Source organism: Ziziphus jujuba, chromosome 8 (assembly GCF_031755915.1).
Source record: "Ziziphus jujuba cultivar Dongzao chromosome 8, ASM3175591v1".
NCBI lineage: Eukaryota > Viridiplantae > Streptophyta > Magnoliopsida > Rosales > Rhamnaceae > Ziziphus > Ziziphus jujuba.
This window is the reverse complement of record NC_083386.1, coordinates 9,145,639-9,169,174: the sequence shown is the minus strand read 5'-3', so window position 1 is coordinate 9,169,174 and position 23,536 is coordinate 9,145,639. Positions and strand designations below refer to the sequence as shown.

At 30.5% G+C, this 23,536-nt stretch overlaps 3 protein-coding genes across 8 annotated transcripts; all 3 read left to right on the top strand.

Annotated features, from left to right (window-relative positions):
- Positions 1-2,504: 2,504 nt before the first annotated feature.
- On the top strand, positions 2,505-8,144 carry LOC107413194 (neutral/alkaline invertase 3, chloroplastic). Of its 6 annotated transcripts, XR_007239613.2 has the most exons (9): positions 2,505-2,745; positions 3,411-4,190; positions 4,592-4,757; positions 4,866-5,077; positions 5,461-5,954; positions 6,043-6,091; positions 6,261-6,655; positions 7,128-7,359; positions 7,491-8,144. XR_007239613.2 is itself a non-coding variant. In XM_016021079.4 (7 exons), exons 2-7 carry the CDS (start codon positions 3,489-3,491, stop codon positions 6,585-6,587), a joined length of 1,950 nt encoding a protein of 649 aa, XP_015876565.3. In that variant the 5' UTR covers positions 2,506-2,745; positions 3,411-3,488; the 3' UTR covers positions 6,588-6,942. The 6 variants fall into 6 exon arrangements, 1 of the variants encoding a protein (XP_015876565.3); XR_007239612.2 differs by having other exon boundaries at positions 7,237-8,144; XR_007239611.2 differs by having other exon boundaries at positions 7,206-8,144.
- Positions 8,145-14,070: 5,926 nt separating this feature from the next.
- On the top strand, positions 14,071-17,153 carry LOC112491063 (serine/threonine-protein kinase D6PKL1). Its single transcript, XM_025072091.3, has 2 exons — positions 14,071-14,879; positions 16,171-17,153. Exons 1-2 carry the CDS (start codon positions 14,314-14,316, stop codon positions 16,967-16,969), a joined length of 1,365 nt encoding a protein of 454 aa, XP_024927859.3. The 5' UTR covers positions 14,071-14,313; the 3' UTR covers positions 16,970-17,153.
- A 2,408-nt stretch (positions 17,154-19,561) lies between these two features.
- LOC107413186 (histidine-containing phosphotransfer protein 5) lies at positions 19,562-23,415 on the top strand. Its single transcript, XM_025071305.3, has 7 exons — positions 19,562-19,690; positions 20,168-20,298; positions 20,416-20,484; positions 21,282-21,353; positions 21,990-22,062; positions 22,896-22,972; positions 23,139-23,415. The coding sequence occupies exons 1-6, from the start codon at positions 19,628-19,630 to the stop codon at positions 22,935-22,937; spliced, it is 450 nt and encodes a 149-aa protein (XP_024927073.1). The 5' UTR covers positions 19,562-19,627; the 3' UTR covers positions 22,938-22,972; positions 23,139-23,415.
- Positions 23,416-23,536: the final 121 nt, after the last annotated feature.

Genomic DNA, 23,536 nt, shown 5'->3' with positions numbered 1-23,536 from the left:
AGTATGATACAATGCGATAATAACTTGTTTATCAAATTTTTATTACCGATTAAAATGACAATATTTAATTAATTTATATTTGATTTTATTTATCGATTTTAAACACTTTGTTTTATTATTATTATTATTAATGTTTTTAAAAAAGATATTTCAGCCAATAAGATGGTAACACATCATTAATAACTTTGACAAATTTTCATACAAAGAGAGTAAGGTACTATGCCTTATGTTTCATCATTTGTAAGTGCAAGACTACTTCTAAAGGGAGAAGACTATCTCATGAATCAAGTGGAGTTAATAAAGACCTAAAATAGTTGAGACATATCTCATGTACTTTAGATTTAAAAATTTGCATATTCAAAAATTGTGCTCAAGTTTGTAAATTTTATCATTTTTTTGAAAATAGACCAACATAGTGAGGCATGCTTGTTTTTATCTAAAAAATTGCCTCACAAAAAAGAAATAAAATTATTGTAAATATAAAATTTTGTTTTTTTTGTTTTTTGTTTTTTGCTTTTTTTGTTTGTTTGTTGGTTCGTTTTTTGATTTTTTTTAATTGATGACCTTTAAAATGGCACATCAAATGAAAATTATAATACGGTCAAAGAGTAAGAAACCATTTGAGGAAATAAGATCAAAGGAGCTGCAAACGCATATCACAATTTAGTGTACAATTTTTTAAACAAAAAATCATTTTGACACTATTGTACTCCAAGAAACCATCTGTAATTTATTTGAGTAATTTAGTGGTAAAATTATTATTTTTTTTTTTACACCCAATTATAATCTCCTATTTCTATTAGAAAATAAAAGATATTTATACTTTTACATTTTCAGATTTTTATAATAAATGCAGCATTTCTAAGAAATTATTTGAAATAGAAAGCATTTTTCCACGATAAAAAAACTTCTTTTAAAATAGAGAGTTAAATTTTAATAGATCCTCCAACAATATCTTTGCTTATACTCTTTATGTATAATCATTTATTGCTTTATTTATATTTTCTCTTATTATTATTATTATTATTTCTTTTTTATTGTGATTTTAAAAAATATTATAATAATGCTATGGGAACTTGTAATATATTAAAATAAAATAAAATAATATTAAAGTATAATAAATTTAACTTTGAAAAGTCAAAAGAAAAATCAATTGAAAAAGCTCATTGGAGCTATATTTTTAATTTAACTTTTTAAAATAGAGAGTATGACACAAATAAGGAATTTTTTAGAATACTCTCACAATATTACGGCACAAAAAAAAAATTCTTTTAGGATGTTTTCACAATGATATGACACAAATAAAATAAAGAAAATTTTGGAATACTCTCACAATCTATAATAAAGTTTAAACCATTTGAAGTAATTGAAAGTGTATATAAACTAGGAATGCCGATCTAATTTGTATCCAATTCAATTCAATTAATAAATAGTTTAATATTTTTAATTCAAAACAAATCATCTAATGAAATTCAATTCAAATTAATCTAATTGATAATAAGCTTGGATGATCAATTTTAAGCTTTTTTTTTTTTTTAACTTTTGAGTTTTTTTATTTTAAATTTTGAACGGCAACTTTGGCTTTTAAGCTTTTCCATCATATAAATTACTTAATATTTTTTTAAATGAATAGACTATCTGAAAAAAACTAGCTTTGTATATTGTATTAAAACGAAAAATTCATAAATATTAAAACGAAAAAAACAATTAAGTTAAAGTTTAATAATAAGTTAAATCTTTATATAGCGTATTACAATTATATAACCGATCAATAAAATTGGAGATAATAATATAAAATTAAAATATATATAATTTATTATATATTATTAATTAGTTTAGTTTTTTTACATAAAAAACTGAATCAAACCATATCGATAGTTGTTTTTTATTTTTAAAATGGATCTAATTCAATTACACTAAAAAAAAATTTATCTAAACAAATTAAATTAAATTGAATTGAGTTGATCAATTTTATCAGTTGATCAAATTTTTTGTACTCCGAACCAATGAATATCCCTAATATAAACTAAAAATCTCATTTAAAAAAAAAAAAACTATGTCAAGTCGAGAGAATAATTCAAAAATAAGTTATAGATATAATTTATTTTTCATATCAGTTAAAGAAAATTAGAATATGCCAAGACTTTAATGCATATATATATATATATATATATAGACACCTGGATATAATTCCAATGAAAAGCTTTAATAGCAAAAGTTTTCTACGTAAGCTTTGTGATTTGTCATTAGAAAAAGGTTAATCCTAGTTATGAAAAGGTCGTTTGTGGATCTGACTAAAAAACTATAAAAGGTACACGTAAATGAATTTTAAATTTTAAAAAATTAAATAAAAAAAGAAAAAAAAAAAAACACATACCTCATAAAATAAAATAAACAAAATCCAAAAACAAATAATAAAAAAAAAAAGAAAAAAATTTTGAACCACAAACGGACATGGAAAAAGCGAAAAAGCTAAGCAAGAATGTTGATTGTGATGACAAAGTGGGATACGTTTCGATGCAGCTATCTACAAAATCAAAAAGAAAAAAGAAAAAGAAAGGGGGCTCTGTGGATCTTTTTAAAATTTTCCAATTTTGTGGACGTTATATTGATTTCGTGACTTTTCTCGTTTCGTCTTGCTTACGACAAAGTCCTCTCGCTTATGCTGCTGCCTTCTCTCTCTGATTTTTCATTTTTTCTTTTTTCTTGGTACCCTGAAAAATTACCAATTATTTTCGCACTTTGGTAAGTCATTTCTCGTTTAAAGTTCAATTTATTTATTTATTTTTTTGGGGCTATGTTTGATAATTTTGGCTTTCGATTTTTTTTTTTTTTGGGTATAATTATTATCGTCTGCTTTTCTTTCTTTATCGTGGATTATTTCTGGGTTTGTTATTTGTCAATTGCTTAATAGTTAATACTGCCATGCTTAATTTCTTTATTTCTTTGTTTTTATTTTTTTAATTTATTTTTTCATGGGTTTCACACGGATTAGTTTGTTTTTGCTGTGCAATGTGGATTTTTGTATTCATGTTCCTGAATAGTTTCCTTATTTTCTAATTTGTGGTGTTTTGTCCAGTAACTTATTGCTGGTATTTTTGTTTTTCACTTGATTAAAATACCCTTTATCATGCTCAATTCTGACAGATTGAATGAATAACCCCCTTTTGATTCCTTAGAAAAATAAAGAGTAAAGGAAAGGAAACATTTTTACCATTTTTTAAAATCTTTTGGGTTTATAATTTTCATTTTTATTTCATTTTCATGTAAACCAATTCGATGATAAGGCAATATAGAGATAGACTTGCATACTTCTTGGTTTAGTTTTGTTCTCTGTCTTGCTCTCTCCTTGCCAAAGGGACTCTTATGCATTGTTTTTGGAAATCTCTGACTTAAGCTGTTTTCTATAGGTTTTTGGTGGCTATTAGATATGTTCCATTGATTGATTGGAAGATTAAATTGCATTTGTTTAGCTTCAATTCTTGTTAATGGGTCCTTCTGAAGCGCTTCTGCAAGTTTTCTCCGGGACTGTACCCGGCCATTTTATAAGTTACTCATGTTCAGGCAAGTCTGATACTATATACTCTTCCCCATACCATGCAAAATGTCTAAAGAAAAGGGTCTCAAGATACATGCAACTATTGGGTTGTTCAAGTATGCGGCAAACCTGTAATGCAACCTATCCATTTCAAGGGATAGGGAGTGGTTTATTTCACAATACGAAGAGTTCATGGCTTCAGAGTTGCAGGTGTCAACAGTCTGAAAGTGCAAGTGGGATAACTACAGAAGGTGTAAACGGAACATGGTTTGTAGATACTGCACAAAAATTTAATCCGATCAATGGTGTGGTGAATGGACCAGATGTTCTTGAGTTTCAGGATGTTCAACAATTACAACAAGAAAAGGAGGGTTCGACATCTAGCGGGGAAAATGGGGCACTTAGAGATGCGTTTCACAAGATTAGCCTCAACTCCATTGAGGATGAAGCATGGGATTTACTACGGGAGTCTGTAGTTTATTATTGTGGAAGTCCTATTGGAACCATTGCGGCAAAGGATCCAACCAGTTCCAATGTGTTGAATTATGATCAGGTTTTTATTCGTGACTTCATACCTTCCGGTATAGCTTTCCTGTTGAAGGGGGAGTATGACATTGTTCGGAATTTTATCCTGCATACACTACAATTGCAGGTATGTTACTAGTCTGATCAATACTGAGCTTTTGATTTTTTAGATCTATCATTTGCATTTCTTTTCTTGTCCTGTTTAAAGTTCTCTACTTATTTGTTTTTACCTTATTTCCACACGACAATATGATGCATTCATTTTTATCATACTTTACTTTATTGGTGAAGTTTTATGTGATTGTATGGACATATTCTGTCTGTTTTATACTGCTGAATTTTTTATTGTAAGTTCATCAAGTGGACGTTTATGAAATTTACTGTTAAATTCTCTATCCTTATTTCCTTTTGTTAAACTGTATATTTAAAATGTTTGCATGCAGTGCCTGTTTTAATGTGTTCATATATCTCCATATATCTGCTCATTTGACATTGCTTTACTTAGCATAATTGACTTTCTCACTGCAGAGCTGGGAGAAAACAATGGACTGTCACAGTCCTGGTCAAGGATTGATGCCTGCTAGCTTTAAGGTCCGCACAGTTCCTTTAGATGGTGATGATTCTGCAACAGAAGAGGCATTAGATCCAGACTTTGGGGAGGCAGCAATTGGCCGTGTTGCTCCAGTTGATTCTGGTAAAAACATTAACAGGTCCTTCAAGCATTTTTTGAAGTTGAAGTTATTTTTGCAATGCCACTCCTAGTGTTGCTGAATATTTATTCATCTTCTTGTGAAATTCTTAGGATTATGGTGGATTATCTTGTTGCGTGCATATGGAAAATGCACTGGGGATCTCTCAGTTCAAGAGAGAGTTGATGTGCAAACAGGAATTAAGATGATTTTAAGGTTATGTCTTGCTGATGGTTTTGATATGTTCCCCACATTGCTGGTAACTGATGGTTCTTGCATGATTGATCGCCGTATGGGTATTCATGGACACCCTCTGGAAATCCAGGTAAAAAAATGAATCTGGTTCCTAATCATCAAAGAGTAAAAATTATTAGAAAGGAAATAGTACGAATTATTATGAATTTGAGTAGATAACCAATTGCAATGGTTAAAGTATGGTGAATAAACTATTTGGGGATGCTTGAAATAGTTTTTGTCTATGTGAGGGATGACAAGAATAAGCCTGGCCATTATGGCTCATCAGATTCTAGTTTGGTAGTAGTTCATGTACCTAGTCTTGCAGTCTCAACATTTATCAGACAGGAAAAGCAAAAATTTAGGTTGGCTGGTAATTTAAACATTTATATGCATGTGGTTTTCTCTGTTTAATTGCCCTCACTTTTGGTTAAATTGCTAGAAGCAGGTATCATATCTATTTGGTTCTTGCAGGCACTTTTTTATTCAGCATTGCTTTGTGCACGTGAGATGCTTGCTCCAGAGGATGGATCAGCTGACCTTATCCGAGCGCTGAACAATCGTCTGGTAGCTCTGTCATTTCATATCAGAGAGTATTATTGGGTTGACATGAGAAAATTGAATGAGATCTACCGGTATAAAACTGAAGAATATTCATATGATGCAGTTAACAAGTTCAACATTTACCCTGACCAAATATCTCCTTGGTTGGTAGAATGGATGCCACATAAAGGAGGCTATCTGATTGGAAATTTGCAACCAGCTCATATGGATTTCCGATTCTTTTCTTTAGGAAACTTGTGGTCAGTAGTTAGTAGTCTTGCTACGCAAGATCAATCACATGCTATTTTGGATCTTGTTGAAGCCAAATGGGCTGATTTGGTTGCAGACATGCCATTTAAGATTTGTTATCCTGCTCTAGAAGGTCAGGAGTGGCAGATTATAACAGGCAGTGATCCTAAGAACACGTAATATGTTTGAACTTAGTAATAATATTCTTGATCTTCTTCTGTTTTACCATTTTGTTTATGTAACATTTTATTGTTTCTCATGCAGCCCTTGGTCCTATCACAATGCAGGTTCCTGGCCGACTCTGCTATGGCAGGTTAGTTATCGTGCTATTTTGTCATGTTAATATACCTCTCGTATCTGTTTTAAAAGTCCGAAAAACTCATGCATGATTAACCTGGATCCTGAATTTAGTGGTTTAAGTATTAGCAAGTGGATATACCAATGGCAACTATGTTATGACACATTTAAGATGCCTTATACAGCTGACAGTAGCATGCATAAAGATGAATAGACCTGAAATTGCTGTAAAAGCTGTTGAAGTTGCTGAGAAACGGATAGCACAAGATAAGTGGCCTGAATATTACGATACCAAGAGGGCAAGGTTCATCGGAAAACAATCACGCTTGTTCCAAACCTGGTCAATTGCAGGATACCTTGTGGCTAAGCTCTTGCTTTCTGACCCTAGTAAAGCCAAGATATTGGTTACTGAAGAGGACTCTGACCTTGTCAATGCTTTCTCTTGCATGATCAGTGCCAACCCAAGAAGAAAACATGGTCGGAAGAATTCGAAGCAAACCTACATTGTTTGAGTTTTCTGCAACCACTCTTTTAGCTGGCTGTGGAACTCTTTATATGGGAAACATGCATATATGATCCGGTGAGTTTCCCTGATTTATTATACCACTTTATATGTATAAATGGTCATACTTAGAAAATTTACCAACTGTACCATATTTTATATATAAATATTCTTTTTTACATTATTGTGGATGGGTAGGCTGATATGTTAACAGGCTTGCTCATGTATTATAAATTATATTGTAACTATACTTCTCAATCTAAATTTGTAGCCTAGAGAGCACTTTTTTTCAGGTGTCCTTGACATGAACTCTGTAAAATTCTATATTAGATAAATAAAATTACAGTATGATATGGTTTCAGAAATTCATTATCTTTGTTTTTATAGAAAATGTTATATGCTCCAGGAAACAAAATAAAAAGATGTCTATATACCAATATTTTGGTTACAGTATGGAAATTACTGGAACAAAAGTACACATATATGATATGTACATTTTCCTGTTTCCAAATCTCAACATTCCTATCAAAGATGCCTTTTCCATATGTAGAAATGAAAATCTCAACTAGAAGAGGAAATTGCTTCTGTACAAATAAACTGATTGGAATGGTAGCAAGCAAAATGACAGGAATGAAAATCCATGAATATTTGTCTTGAAGCACAATCAGAAGTGTAGCAGAAAAAGCAATCATCATGGTTACAATGGAGAAAAAGATGTGGAACGACCATCTATCATCTTCTTAGGCAAAGATTTTAGGAAGTCCTCTTCTGCATATCTTGAGGTAAGGATCTCTAAAAACATCAAAACTGAAGTTCAGGATGAAAAGAGCGAAATGGCATCAGATACTATGAAAAGCAGGAACGACTTTTTATTCAAAAAATAGTAAGACCAGAATTTTCATTGAAACTCCAGGAACTGTAAATGATGCAAATATGATTGTAACAATGAGAGCACCTACTACCGTACATGAAGTTGCTGTCTCTTTCATACTTTTTTCTCCTTCTTTCAACAATTTATGGTGGTCTTTGGTATTTACTTGGGCGTCTGTCATAGTTTCGGAGTTTGTGTGGTCTAGAATCCAAGGAGTTGCAATCGACTTCACCACCTATATTTTTATTCGTACCAAAAGAATAAATAAATAAATAAATGAGGCGATTTTTGGTGAATAATTTTCATAAAATTTGACCATTATAGTTTCCGAAAATATGTGCAGATTTAGCCAGATGAAGAAGAGCAATTGGAGCAAGAAGAAGTTTGAATATACTTTTTACAGAAATAAACCATACAAGTGTTTCATACTACTAAAATAAACTTAATGAGAAGAATAAGAGAGTATGCTGATTAGAGAAAAATGACCTTAAACCACTCTTAAGTCCCTCTGCATTTGTAAAGTTGCTCCTGAAATTTGTGGGTAAGGTGCCAACATTGCTGCCAAATGCAACATATTGTTTCCATGCTTATCGATCAGAGTTGCCGCTGGTAATTTCAATTCAATTCTGTGTATGTAGTTAAAAACATTTGCTCGGCGATGCTGGATTGCTCGCATAAAAACGTTCCTATTTAGTTGATCACTTGTTTCCAGCAGCTCTGGATTTGCTTTCGATAAAAATTTGATGAATTCGACATTCCCTTGATCAATAACTCGACAGAGTGAATAGCATATAGAACAAGCTTTCATTTGGTATGCATCCAAAGTTTTTGTCATTTCACACATGGTTTGTAGAAGTTGCAAGGTTTGAAGATGGATCAATTTCATATCGTGTATAACGTAGTCCCTGTGTTTGGTAACAAAGAAATTTTTTTTAAGCTATTGGTTTCAAAAGAAAACAAAAATGAGTCAAAAGAAAGTAGGTAAAAATAAAAATAAAGATAGAATATATAACACATCTGACATTTTAAGAAAATTTTATGCAAGTCCTTAAAGCGACCACACTTTGTGATGCAAATCCTTCTCTGTCGAATAGTATTAAAAATTAATTAGTAATCTATTCCTTTTTTATTTATTAATTTATATATATATATATATATATAAATATATTGGAGGTGAGGAGATTAGAAATATATTATAGGAGTAATTTGTTTAACAACTAATATGATAAATAATGTGATTATATTTTATTGGTTGAGTAATTAATATAAACTAAAATATAATATAAACCACCGAAACTTTTTAATTATTTTTTTATAATCTTATTATTATTATTATTTTGGTGAATAAAGTCTCAACGTACCCGATGGTTTGTCGATGGCACGAGCTGGATATATATATACATCTATCAAGAACAAAAATAATCTGGACCAAAATTAAAGTCTATTAACTAATATATAGATACTAATTACTTCGTTAATATGGCACTAGTTGGTAACTTATTGGTATATAAAACTTAGAAAATTAATTCGATACTACCTAAAGTGTAAATCAATATTAACAAAAACTCTTACCGGAACTTCGTGCATATATAGCATTGGAAATGAGGGCAGCACTGTCACAGCCATTCTGCCGCAATACTAGACATTCGAGCCGCGTAACTACATAAATATATCAGCCAATATCGTAACGACCATATTGAAAAGCCAATGTAGCAGGAAGCATCTGTACCTATGAACATGGATGCCAAAGTATATTGGTGTTTTTTCAAACCATGCGTTCAATTATTCGGTTGCTTGCGTTGTAAGCAACAGCTATTGCAAGAGCTGTAAAACCCTTCAGTGTCTTGCATTTCTAAGTCTTTTTGCTGACATTTTATTCAGCAATGTCCCCACAATTCTTATATGCCCTGCAATGGCTGCAACATGAAGAGTTGTCCTCCCTGTACATGTAAGTTTTGGTTCTAATGAACTCATTTGCTGCATGCCAATCACCATTCCATACAATATTGTAAAATGCCTCATTTAGATGAAAGTAATCCCTTGAAATATTCACTACAAAAGAATTTAAATAAAATCCTATAAAATTTTGGAAAACTAGCCATATATATATGATTTACAAAAATCCAATAAAACAGTTTAAGGCGAAAAAAGTTCCTATAAAATTTTGGAAATTAAACTAGTCTTATATATACGAAAATAGAATAATAAAAAAAAAAACAATTTTCTCAATAGAACTATATTTTCTTGGATAGAATTGAAATGATAAGAAAAAAAATAATTCAAAGGATAAGTGAAAGTTTTAATATTTTCGGGAGAAAGAATTGTCTACATGGGCCTAAGACCAAGCGCAAACTACTTTTTTTTTTTTTTTTTAAATAAAGGAATCATTTTAATAAATATAAAACAGGTAAACAATGAAAAAAAAAAAAAAAAAAGAAGCCAGCAACAATATTTCAATGATATACATATATATATACACACACACATATATGCAAAATCACGGTTTACCAATAACTGTACATGATTTGAGTTTTCCTCTCTAGTTCATATTAATTATAATTTACATATGATAGTACTCTTCTTTCAAAGCGAGAGGAAGTGGTGATGAATCCTAAGTAGCATGTGTAAAAACTATTGTACATTAATTTTGCCGGCTATCAAATTTAATAACCCTAACTAACTGTGATAAATTTTCAAAACATTCAGAAAAGTTAGTGATAAATTTTTAAAAACATTAACAAAAAAAGGTGTAATTATAGCAAATCTGAGGGAAATTTTCCTTCATTCATTTGCAATTAGCTTACGCTAACCTTCACCAACCGTGGGCGGCTGTTGCCTGAACTTTGAAGCCAAAGTCTCCCAAGCAATTTTGGCCGAACCGATAACTTTAATCGCAGAGAAAGAATCTGATCCACAAGAAATATGGATGGCATGGACAGCAATGGCATTCTTCTTCAATGTCAATGGGCTCCTCCTCCACAATGTCCCAAAGATCTTTAGCCATCAAATAGATTTGAGATCGAAAACTCCAATCCATATAGTTTTCTATATTAAGAACCTTTTTATGCCACTCATTGTCATGTAACTTACTCCAAATTTATTAATATATTTAATCACAGACACAAAATATCCCCAAAAAAAAAAAAAAAAAAATCACATACACAAAAAAGATCAACTATATATATAGAGAGAGAGAGAAAAGCACACGTATATTTTTGCAAAAAGTTGTACCCGAAAAAATAGAAACATAAAAGAAGTTAAAACCATATATATATATATATATATATATATCTGGAATGATCGAAAATTTTGTTTATCAAAAATACTTTGCAGCAAATTATATATATGTTTTCCCCAAAAAAAAAAAAATTATACTAATTATATTATATTTTATGGAGAAAAAACTTCCAAATAAACATGGAAATTAAACGAAAAAGTATTAATTGAAAAAGTCATGGAAGTTGTGTAATAGAGGAAAATATTTATAGATATATGGAACAAGCAGCGCAGTAAAACACCAGGGGTAAAAAGCTCTCCGAAACATAAGGAACCTCTTCTTGTCTTCTTCAAGGTTTCATCCTTGGAATTGGAATTGATTCTCTATGTTTGACGGACAATCAAGATATTGATATTGATATTGCGCCTGACAAGTGAAAAAGATAAAAAATAAAACTATAAAAAAAATTGATGGACGGTCATGATTAGTATAGATGTGAATGTAAAATTATTGATATTGGCTTTTGGCAATGCTTTTTTCATGGTGAAGCTTCCATTAATTGAGAACTTAGATCTTGTCTTGTATGAGTTTTTAAAAGTTCTTTTGTTTTTTTTCGAAGACTGTTCAAAGAATATTTAAATTTTGAGCTTTGAACAGTTTTCTGTATTTCAAATCATTGAAATGGTTTCTAACTAAAATGATTAAATTATAACTTTTTAGAACACTCTTTTGAAGAAGTATAAGTAATAACTACCCTAAACAAAGCTTTAAAATCAGGATTTTAAGAGGTCCATTAGTAGCTAAGCTTTAAAATCAGGATTTTAAGAGGTCCATTAGTAACTAAGTTACTAATAGCAAAAGATGCATTAGTGTCAGTTCAGTTTTTGTAAAACAATTTTATCAAACCATATATTTCGTAAAATGAATACAAAAAAATATGAGTTTTATATTTTAGTATTATATAACTTTCTTTTAACAATATATTGTTAAACTATTCTACTACAATGAAAATAGTAAAATCATAATATAAATTTATGAAGATGTAACTTTTCCTGGGCATTTTGACATAACCTTAATGATGCACTTTGCATTTCATTCATTTTGTAGCACAAATTTGGGATAAATCCTTTCATTAATTAGTACGTGATCAAACAATGATTTTCATTTTCTTTATGTCAAAAAAAAAAAAAAAAAACCAACAAAAACTGTGGTTATCTTATTATTACTGGAGTATTTGTATGATCAATTAAAATCTTTCACATGTTAAAATTACTCGAGTATTGGTTTTTTTTATTATTACACATGTTAAAATCACTCTTAATTATCACTTTATATGGTAATTTTGACCAACGATATTAATCAACACAGACTTAACAGAGTACTATATATTCATTGTTGCTTGTTGAAAATTAAGTTTATATGATCATGACAAGAGAGGGGACAAATAAGATTGAAAAGTTTATACTGACTCAAAAGTGTAATATAATTATATAGAGACAGTATTATACTTCCAACTAGTACATAATATTATTGCCAGAATCCGACAGTTTATTGACTAAATAATTTACCTTTTTTTTTTTTTTTTTAGCTTAGAAGTATAATTAGGCGTGGCTTTTATGGTACAATTGAATTTTATTTTTTCTCTTTTTTAGTTTCACTCTTTTCCAACAAAAGTTACGTACATATACAGTAAGAAATATAGATTGCATATTGGTATGCATGTCTGGTTCCGATCCGCTTTTCAAAAATTATTATTGACGAAACTTATAATTAAATAAATTACGGTTCTAAAACTCGTTCACTAAACCGAAATTTTATTCATCACACAGGTGATAGTGATTGTATTTTTTTTTTTTGTTTTTTTTTTTGGGTTGGGTAAATACTATTGATAGTGATGTGTTAGCTAGCTAATGCATGCTGTGATGTATTAAATACAAATTTAGTTTACATCATTTGTTATAATTATATTTGAAAATTAATTGATTAGTGTATTTGTTTATTGTACCTATTTTCAGCCAGAACCTAGCCATTATCTGTGGAACACTAAACATAGATGTACACAAATTGTTTAATGAATGTGTGCATTACCACGTAAATATATATCATTCAAGGTTGCAAAAGTATGCCAACTTCTACCTTTTAATCTTTTTTATTTTACTCAAAAAAAAAAAAAGTGTTATTTATACACCACGTAAATTGTAATAAACGCAAATATATGCAATTTTATTTACATATAAATATTTGTTAAAATTAGTTAATGATAAAAGATTTATGCAATAGTATACAAGATTTACTATGATATAATATAAGTGCATTCAAATTTTTTTTTTCACCGAAAAGAAATACAGTAAGTGCTTTCATTGTTTCTTTAAAAGGTTAATGATAAATTATTAATAAGTTAAGTATATTCCTTTTCTTTTTAAATTCCATTTCGTTAGTATATTAATAAGCTTTAATTATGTATATAATAATGTGTCATTATCCTTATTCATTAGGATAAGTGGAAAAAATAGATGAATTAGTACAAAAATTATAAGTCAAGGAAAAACAATCAAGAATAAAACAAATATGTCAAATTGACATATACAAACAGAAAATTGTATCTATATTTCTAAGGTTATTCATATATGACACAAATATACATAGATAAATGATCTCCAAGCACTCTATTTTTAACCTCTATTTGTTGGCCTTTTAATCCATATTCAAGAATATGTTTATAGCTACCTTTTGGCTCAGCAAATAAGGTAAAAAAAGATAAAAATAACTTTAAAAAAGGATGCCAGATCATTACTGCTCAACATAAATCTAGCAACTTGCTTAGAAGATGTTTTACCCAAAAAAAAATAAAATTACATAGGAGATAATTACTTCATATACATTTAAATAATTTTGTTACAGTGAATTTGTACATATTATATATATATATATATATGGGGTAGGCGTAGCCTTTCTTTGATGGTAAAAGATCGATATAAACCACACTCTTGCTGTTGAAAGATTAGCTTTGTTCACAATATAGCTGACATAAATATATAAATATATGTATATATATATAGGATCAAACAAATGTCTAAAGCCTAAACTTGCTATTATTCCATAATTATTGTCCCTTTTCTCTCATATGCAGAAACAGTACTATTATGTTGACTAGCCATGTCCTTAAAGCCAATAAGACTTGGTAATAAAGAGCGATTAAAACCTAACTAAATAAGGCATTATTTTGGCTGGATCCCATTTAAACACAAAAGTGATAATATATCTCAATCATATTATCTTGTTTCCTTTTTTTAATCCCAACTTACTTTCTCTCTTAGAAAAGAATGTAATACAAAGCAAATATATATAAGAAGGAAAAATAATAAATAAATAAATATATAAAGGTTTATAAAAATACAATAAATGGGATTTAAAGCTGGAAATGTTGTAATAAAGCTATTGGGTCCACAAGTGGGCCCATGTTAAAGAAAAGCCATCCAAATGGCCCATTCTCATATAGCCGGCCCATACCCTTCCATCTCGCAAAAGTCTCACCTTTTTTAAACCTCCACCTTCACTGCCAATTGTTTTCTCACCTCCATTCCTCCTTCCACTATTTTTTTTTTTTTTTTCATGGTTGTTTTTTCATCCACGAGGATCTAAACCACCATGAAATCTTCCGTCGACGAGCTCGCCGACGATTTCGACAATGTGAATTGCAACTCAACCACCACTACCACCGCCACCGCCACCGCCACCACTACCGTCGCAACGGATAGGACGACGAGTTCGGGGTCAGAAGCTTCTTCTAACCTCATCTCGTCGTCAAGCAAGCACCATGCACCGACAAGCGATCCGTGTTGGAGCGCAATCCAACGCGTGAAGAAGTCCGGCAAGGAGGCGGCGTTGGGGCTCGGCGACCTCCGGTTTATGCATCGCCTTGGGGCGGGCGACATCGGGAGCGTGTTCCTTGTGGAGTTGAAGGGAGAAATCGGTTGCATGTTCGCTGCCAAAGTGATGGACAAAAAGGAGTTGGAGAGTAGGAATAAAGTGAGTAGGGCCAGGATAGAGAAGGAAATATTGGAAATGTTGGACCACCCCTTTTTGCCCACCCTCTATGCCTCGTTGGAGTCCACACGGTGGTCTTGTTTGTTGACCGAGTTCTGTCCCGGCGGTGACCTCCATGTTCTCCGTCAACGGCAACCGGATAAACGGTTCAATGAAGCTGCCGTCCGGTGCGTACTGTTTTATCACATGCATGTTTTTTTTTTTTTTTCCAACTTCAATATTATTACTTATTCATAAAAATTAAAAAATTAAAAATAAAAAAACCTTCAATGTTATTTATTTATTTATTTTTAAAATTTTCCATGATGAATAATGATAATCTGGGTCCATACTTTATTTTGATTGTGATTTGTTATTTTTGGCATGTGGGCTCCTTGGCTTAAATTTGTGTCTGCATATGTATTTGATAGTGAGCCAACAATGCTTTTGGTGGGTCTCTCGTGCATTGGATCATTATTCATATGGATTCTTCTTATTCATTATTATTATTATTATTATTTGTTTTTTGCCCTTTTGCATAATGTATGCCTTTTTAGTTGCTCTCTCATTGTTTTCTTTCCAAATATTTTGAAAAATATTTTGTGAAATACTATCAATGATAACTAATTAATTGATTAAACTACCTAATATACTGAATCTTCAAAATGTTGATTGCTTAATTAGGACAGAAAAATCAGCTACATACAGACAATTTGTTTGGCAGAGAAGGAAAATATTTTGCGTTCCTTTCTAGTATAAAATGATTCAAATATTTCCCTCTATGGATTTTTAGATTTTTTTTCCTTAATTTTTCCATGTAATTGAAACAATTGTCAGCTGTCAAACTGATGAAACAAACACACAAATATATATATATATATATATATATTGCTTTCAAAATTGATGAAGCTAGCATATTTTCAGAAGATCAACTGGTCAACTTGATTTTTGTGCACTTTAACTCGGTGGACCCTCTCGTGCAAAATCTTAGTCATTCTGTTCTTTTTTTTTCTTTTTTTTTTTTTTTTCCCCCTCTCCAATTATACTTCTTTCCATGCCTATTACCAAAAAAATAAAATGTGGGTTCCACATCTTTTTTTCTCATGTAGATGGTCCACCTTTTGTTGTGTTGTACCTCAACATTCTTTAACATCATTGCATTCAAAAATTCTATTTTTAACTACTGATGGATCCTACGTATTTATGTTGTTTAAATTGGTTATCTCTATGAATTTATATTTTCATACAGATTTTTAATTTTGAAAAGAAAAAATAATTTAAATAGGATCAATTTATTATTGTCATATTAGTAGCAGTACAAGTCTTTTGCATATAGGATTTGATATTGCTTTTTATATTTCTTTTAAATTATTTTTTGATATTATTTTTTCTTTTTAGATTTGAAAGAAAAATTTCAATTTGGTTAATTATTATTAATATTATTTGACCAAGTTTGGTTGGTTTTTGATTATTTTGAAGATTCTTTGCATCAGAAGTGGTAGTTGCTCTGGAGTACCTACACATGATGGGAATCGTATACCGTGATCTCAAGCCTGAAAACGTTTTAGTAAGATCGGACGGTCATATCATGCTAACCGATTTTGATCTCTCTCTAAAAGATGACAATTCAACATCAACGGCTCAGCTAATTTCCGATCAGGACTCATCGAATGCAGATACATCAAATGATTATCCTATTGACCAATCATCATTCGCCACATCATCATGCATTATACCGAACTGTATAGTCCCTGCAGTATCTTGTTTCCATCCTAAACGAAAACGCAAGAGAAAACCAAACCGAACTGGAACCGTTGATATTGTAGCCGAACCGATCAACGTTCGATCAATGTCATTCGTAGGGACCCACGAGTATTTGGCACCTGAGATCGTATCAGGTGAAGGGCACGGTAATGCGGTGGACTGGTGGACATTAGGAATATTTATATTTGAATTGTTCTATGGAGTAACGCCCTTTAAAGGAATTGACCATGAATTGACCTTGGCAAATATTGTGGCTAGAGCACTTGAATTCCCAAAGGATCCAACGGTGCCTGGGCCCGCCAAGGATTTGATCGCACAGCTGTTAATCAAGGAACCATCAAGGAGATTGGGGTCCACTATAGGTGCAAGCGCAATCAAGCACCATCCATTTTTTGATGGGGTTAATTGGGCATTGTTAAGATGCACCAAACCACCCTATATTCCTCGGCCAGTCACTTATAAGGACTTTGTTCGACCAGATAAAGGAATGGACAATTCAGTAGAGTATTACTAGTTTAAAAAAAAAAAAAAAAAAAAGGTTTAGTTATGTTTGGTCATGAATTTAAAAAAAATGGATGGTGCTTGATTGGGCATTGTTTTTTATTTTTATTTTTTTGGTTAAATTCACGACCAAACATACCTCTTATATACGATTTTTCAACTTAAGTTATCAAGTGTGTAAAAATAATTATTTTTAATTGTGATGTATAGTTTTTTTTTTTTTTTTTTTTTTTCATTTTCATTTTTTTTTTCAATGTATGAGAGATGATTGAAGTTTAGAATTATTGTCTGGAAAAGTTAGCTATGTTATTGAGTTATGAGAAAATGCCACGTATAGGTTTAATTCATTCACACATAAAATGATGGTCATTAATGTTTACTTAAACATTAATTACATTGGAGCTTGGATTGGATATTATTTCATTAACTTTTTATTATTATTATTTATTTATTTAGTCTTTAACTCTCGATCCCTTCTTTTTTTTGTTTGGGGGGGTGGGTTTAAATTCTGTCTTGTTGTGAGTCAAAATGGTATTGATTGAGTCTGAGTCACTTGAACTCAAGTACCTATTGGTTTTTAGGCTTGCTCGTACTTGAACATTAAGCCTTAAAAAGGAAGGATTAAAGTAAATTGGCATTATGCAATGAGCCAAAAAAATATGTGAGAGTGGAAATGATTAGTAGTTGCATGCTAGCTTATAAAAGAAAATCAAAGTAAAGACTCAAGTGTTCTTACATTGGCATTTAACAAACGAAAAAGAAGAAAAAAAAAACAAAAAAAAGAAAGAAAATAGTGTTCTTTCATTGGCATAAGTTTAGTTCAATCATATAACTTTTTTTCTTGAATAAATTTGGAAAACTGAAATAGAAATAATATAAAAAGGTTTATAAGAAAGCTCATACAAATTTTATAGGGTTACTTTCATCAAATTTATATGTTGAAATATATATATATATATATATAAAGTCATTTTAAAAAATGGTTCATTTTATTTTATTAAATTAAGATCTATCTTTAATGGCCATTGAATCATATTAAAAATTAATATTTAAAATTTAAAAATAATTAAATATGCATTTAGTAATATATTAAAATTTTATTTAGAAAAAAATAAACTCTTTCAGATCTTGATGATTAACAAATAAAATTTTAAATCTCAATCTTTGATATGATCTAAACATCAAAAAATAGAATATTATATTAATCTTCATATTAAGGATGTTATTCAATCTTGCTATATATATGTGTGTATAAAGAATCTTATATTAATCTTCATATTAAGGATATTATTTGATCTGGCTCTGTGTATATATATATATATATATATATATATATATATATATATATGTGTGTGTGTGTGTGTGTGATAATTTAGAAAGACAAAGTAGTATTTAGTAAAAATTTACTTAAAATTGTTGATAAAAAAGGATTTATTTTATTTTATAAATTAATACAATACGCTAAAAATATAATTTATTTTAAAAATATATTTGTATGATAAAAATGAAAAATGCTATTTATAATTGCTGATGATAAAATATTAATGTTTATTATTAATATAATAAATAATAAAATATCATCATCAATGATACAAGTAACAAAACTTTAATATAAAAAAAATTATGATTCTCACCCAATCTGGCTCCAAAAGAATGCGAAAGAAAAAAGTGAGAGAGTACGAGAAGACCATCTCAACTCCGTGTTGCCCTGCTGCCACTGATAAATCAAAACCAAGTGTTTTTTTTATTTTTTATTTTTATTTTTGAAGTCAATAATAAAAATCATGTACCAGTGAAATCTCACAAATGCTTTAATCATGTTAAAGCCCTAATTTCCAAGTAGGGGCCATTTAAAGAAGGTAGCATATTCATTTTTACATACCATATAGGGTAAGACTAACGCAAGCCTTATAAATCTCGCTCCAACTCCATATAAGCAGTAGTATTTGCCAAAAAAAAAAAAAAACAAAAAAAAAAATCCAAATACGCAGTTAAAAATATATATAAAAAGAAAAGAAGAATATTTTTAAGGAAAAAAAATTATTATTTAAAATAATGCTAGAAATATTAAATAAATAAAATAAAATATATATTAAAAACTACATGTTAATATTTAATTTATTTATATTTACGTATATTTAAATTATAAATCATAATAACAAATAAATCAATAAAATATTAATGTATAACTTTTGTTATGCTAAATTTAGTTCTTAAACTCTATTATTTTTGCAAAAAAATAAAAAATAAAAAATTTAGGGCATTGAAACAGAAAATTAGAAAAAACAAATTTGTTCCCCCCAAAAAAAAAAAAAAAAGTAAGTGTAACAGCCAAGCACAGAAACAGAGAGTGCTGGATTGCACTGGCAGTGTGGCACTTCGCCGTTAGTGACTGAGACAAGAAACCAACCGTTTTGCTTGCTTAAGGTTGGTTTGCATTCGGCTTTTCGTCTACACACCAAAAATGGTTTTTCTGGGTTTGAATTCATGTTTATCTACTCCTCATGCAAATCCAAACATAGAATTTTTATATGTAAATATGTAGTTATGTATATATATATATATATATATATGTATGTATAGGCCCCTCCACTCAACCCCATTTGCAAATACTTTGTATTCCCATCGCAAAATCTCTCTCACATTTTCTGGGGCTTTCTTTCTGTGATCAATGGCTGATAAGGAGGCTTTGAACCGGCAGCTTCTTCAAACTATCCATTCCTTCGAACAGGAAGTACACCCTCTTTATACCCATTTCATTTTTATTTTTTTTTGGTCGTTTATAAAATTTATTTACAACATTGTTGTTTGGTTTTTCCTATTAATATGGAAAAACTTGTGTGTCTGTTTAGAAAATTTTTTATGCTCGATTGAATTTTATTGCTGATGGTTATAAATGAAGGTAAGAAATTTTGGAGTATTTTCTTACATGGGTTTGTATGTAGTTCTTTCTTAACAATGTAAACATTTATAATCTTGGGTTTCTCTTATTTACAGGATTTTTCCTTTTTCAATTTCATAAAATTTTCCTTTTTTATGACTTTATCTATGTATAAAGCAAGTCCACATTTTGATATGGGATGAAAAAAATCTTGATTCATTCTTTTAGTATTAGAAAACTAGGCTTGTAATTAAATATTTATGTTCAGACTAGATCATATAAAAGGTTTCATTGTGATATAGATGTTGGTCGTTCAAATTGTTGATGCAGGGCTTGTTGAACAAATTTTTCATCACGGCTCGTTCACTGAAGGATGTGAATGGTCCTTACTCTTTTGTGGAGCTCATTTCCACCTTCCGTACTGAGACCCAATCTACCTTAAGAACTTTGACTCAAGAAATGTACAGTTTCCAAGTCTAAATATTTTTTTCTTTATGAATTTTTCAATGTGGCTTGTTGATATTTCTGGTTTCCATTTTAGAAATGTTTGGCTGATTATTTTAACCTCCTTTTTGCAGGGACCGACCTGTTGTGAATTATGATGAGATGGAAGAAAGTTGTATCAAAATTAAAGGGAGTTCGTCATGGTAGTTGAACCGTTTTTTGTTTTGCCAAGCACTAATTTTAAGAGCTATAACTGCATTTACTCGAGTCATACATGTATCAAATTTTCTTGTTCATGAATTTTAAAGATTCTATGTTATCATCGCGTTTTGTGCTCATGTGTCACGTACCGACAAATTTGAACTATAACTGCATTTACTCTAGGTCATATGTGTTTCAAATTTTCTTGTTAAGGAAGTTTTAAGATGCTATGTGATTATGGCATTTTGTACTCATGTGCCATATACCGACATAATTTTAACCATAACTGCATTTACTTAAGTCATATGTGTATCAAATTTGCTTGTTGATGGTTTTAAAGTTTCTATGTGATCAATGCATTATGCACCCATGTGTTACATACCGACATAAATTCTAAAAACTATAACTGCATTTACTCAAGTCATATGTGTATCAAACTTTGCTTGTTGAGGAATTTGTAGCTTCTATGTGATCATTGCATTTTGTACACACGTGTCATGTACAGGCATCAAGTTAAGGGGGTAGTCATTTGATTATTTGTCTCTTTTATTCAATGTATGCACACCAGACATTGAGCAGTTACAGGAAGATGAAACTTTTCATCTAGTCATTGATGTATGCATTGTCAAATCATGACTAAACCTTTCATTTCAACTAGCTAGTGTGTTTTAAAATTATCACATGTTATCAAGATTGCTTAATTATTTTACTTAGCTTGTAAATAATTTTATGCTTATTATTTATTGCAACACGAGAGTGAACTTTGAGATCACTTGTTTTGCTGAATTTGGTATTCCAGCATTGGCATACATCGCATGGCGCTTGCATGTTGTGATCTTCAGCGAGCTATCTATGACCAATCCAAAGAAGCGTAAGTATATTATTTTATTAGTCAAAATTGCATACACTTGCCTTAATGAATTTGGTTTGGATGCCGTGTAAATTAACATCCATCACTACGGTGATCATGTATTATGAACGAGGATGATGAAGTGAAACAAGGAGATAACCAAATAATTTGGGATAAAAAGAGAATTTATTGGAAAGTTCACTTGCATTTTGATGTACTTTGTATAATCTATTGGATTGCTTCCGCTAAACTATGTTTCCAATTCACAATTTGTTTCCATATGTTTCCAATTCACAATTTGTTTCCATAATTTTCTAAGAAACTTATAATATTTATAATATCTATTCTCTGACTAGCATATTATTTTCGAGATCTAGGAATATTTGGGTTTGAATTTGACTAGCAGAAGTAAATAATCCTGCAATTCTATGTCAGGTCCTTTTTATTCTTCTTATTTGTGGAAGGACTCCTCTGCTATTCCCCTGTTTGACTTTGACCAGACAAATAAAATCCATCTTGCTATAATTTAGTTTTATGCTATGGAAGTTCTAATATATTGTTGCTTTAGTGTAGTCAATTTGGTTTATGTATCAGATTAATATTTTCTTCTGCAATTGTCTATGAATTTTAACAATCTTTTATGGTTTCCCCTCTTAGGTGCTTCTTGGCATTGAACCGAGTAAAACATGAATTCTTCATTCTGCAAGATAAATTTGATACAATTTGTCAGGTAAAATTACGAATTCAGTCCTCCAGGAACTTTTCTTTATCCTCCTATTGCTTATGAGTTAAGGTATATAGATAAGCTTACTCCTTTCTTAACAAACTTATAACATCTTTGGCTGCATGCGAGGTACTGTACGGAATCAAACTAGCATGTAAACCATGCAGATAGTTCAAGTCAAAGTTTAATGGAAACTCCATGGTTCATATGTGATTGCATGGAGCCTAGAACAACATAGTCTTGTATAGAATTAGGTTATTGTGGTGTTAGAGAGAAATTTGATCAGTCTTTTATTATGATTGATCTTGTCATGTTTGCCCACCTCTTTCTTATACTGCATTAGTTTAACTAGAAACTCATCTTGTATAGTCGTAGGTATATGTGTATCTGTGAGTGTGTGTATAAATGTATATTTATATGCAGTATGTTTGAAACGGTTTATCACCTTGTTGGCTCATGTCTGTTAGTTGAAAGGCACAAACACCCATAAACCATAATAGTAATTTATATTCCTAACAATTAAATAAAAAGAGTTTTCTGCAAATTTCATATATTGTTCTTAAACAAGTGGAAGTTAGAACATCCCTGTAGGGATAGCCTAGTGGCAGTGTCCTGGTCACACTCCTCCACATGTGAGGTCCTAGGTTCTTGTAAACCTAATGATAGAAATAAAATAAAAAAAGAAGTAGGAGTTAGAACAAATGAGTGTCCATATGGTTGTGTGCATTTTGTTAAATAATTGTTGACAGGTGATTTGGAGTTTCAGCTAGTGCCATTCCCTAATTTGAGTGTGCTTGATCTTCCTAAACTCTTTTCTGTTGGGTTTTTTCATGGGGCAGCTGGAGAGGAGAATCATCACTCTCGAACTGGAAGGACTGTGATACATTAAGAGCAGCTTGCTATGGAATAGTGCAATGTGAGGAAGATTGGCTGACCTAATAATAGCTTATAGAAGCTTGTCTTAGTCAATTTCTGTTTGGAGTTCAGAACTAATCTTCTTCTTTATGGTGTTTAGGGACTTAAATAATTATGAAACCTTGTTTTTTTTTTTTTTTGGTTATAAAGGAATTGCATGTTTGCAGAAATGCATCCTGTTTTACCACCTTCTTTCTTCTGGGACTCGGCAAGTAAGGATGAGGCAGGTCCGGATGTTATTTTGGACTTTTCTTCTGGTTGATGAAGTTCTCATTTTTTGGACACATATTAAATCAGGTTCGAGAAGGATTCTTTAGCCACATGCCTGATCGGTTAAACACTAGAGATCATTGTTATCTGGGTTGTTTCCAAAAGGACATTGATGAAGTTTGTATTTTATATATATAAATATATATATATATTTGAAAAAATGACTTCAACTCGTGTTGGAAAGTGTTGTGCTTTGTGAACAAATTTCCTAGAAAGGATGCTGCATTTTGGAAGCATAATTAAATTAGAGAACTAAATCAAACTAAGAACCAAGTGTTCATATAATTAGGTTATA

Excerpts from the sequence above, each read along its gene's own strand:
- LOC107413186 (XM_025071305.3), top strand. The coding sequence starts at position 19,628 with ATGGCTGATAAGGAGGCTTTGAACCGGCAGCTTCTTCAAACTATCCAT. Across the intron at positions 19,691-20,167 it reads TCCATTCCTTCGAACAGGAA|GGCTTGTTGAACAAATTTTT; the intron begins GTACACCCTCTT and ends TTGTTGATGCAG. Across the intron at positions 20,485-21,281 it reads ATTAAAGGGAGTTCGTCATG|CATTGGCATACATCGCATGG; the intron begins GTAGTTGAACCG and ends TTGGTATTCCAG.
- LOC107413194 (XM_016021079.4), top strand. The coding sequence starts at position 3,489 with ATGGGTCCTTCTGAAGCGCTTCTGCAAGTTTTCTCCGGGACTGTACCC. Across the intron at positions 4,758-4,865 it reads TGTTGCTCCAGTTGATTCTG|GATTATGGTGGATTATCTTG; the intron begins GTAAAAACATTA and ends TGAAATTCTTAG. Across the intron at positions 5,955-6,042 it reads GGCAGTGATCCTAAGAACAC|CCCTTGGTCCTATCACAATG; the intron begins GTAATATGTTTG and ends TTTCTCATGCAG.
- LOC112491063 (XM_025072091.3), top strand. The coding sequence starts at position 14,314 with ATGAAATCTTCCGTCGACGAGCTCGCCGACGATTTCGACAATGTGAAT. Across the intron at positions 14,880-16,170 it reads TTCAATGAAGCTGCCGTCCG|ATTCTTTGCATCAGAAGTGG; the intron begins GTGCGTACTGTT and ends ATTATTTTGAAG.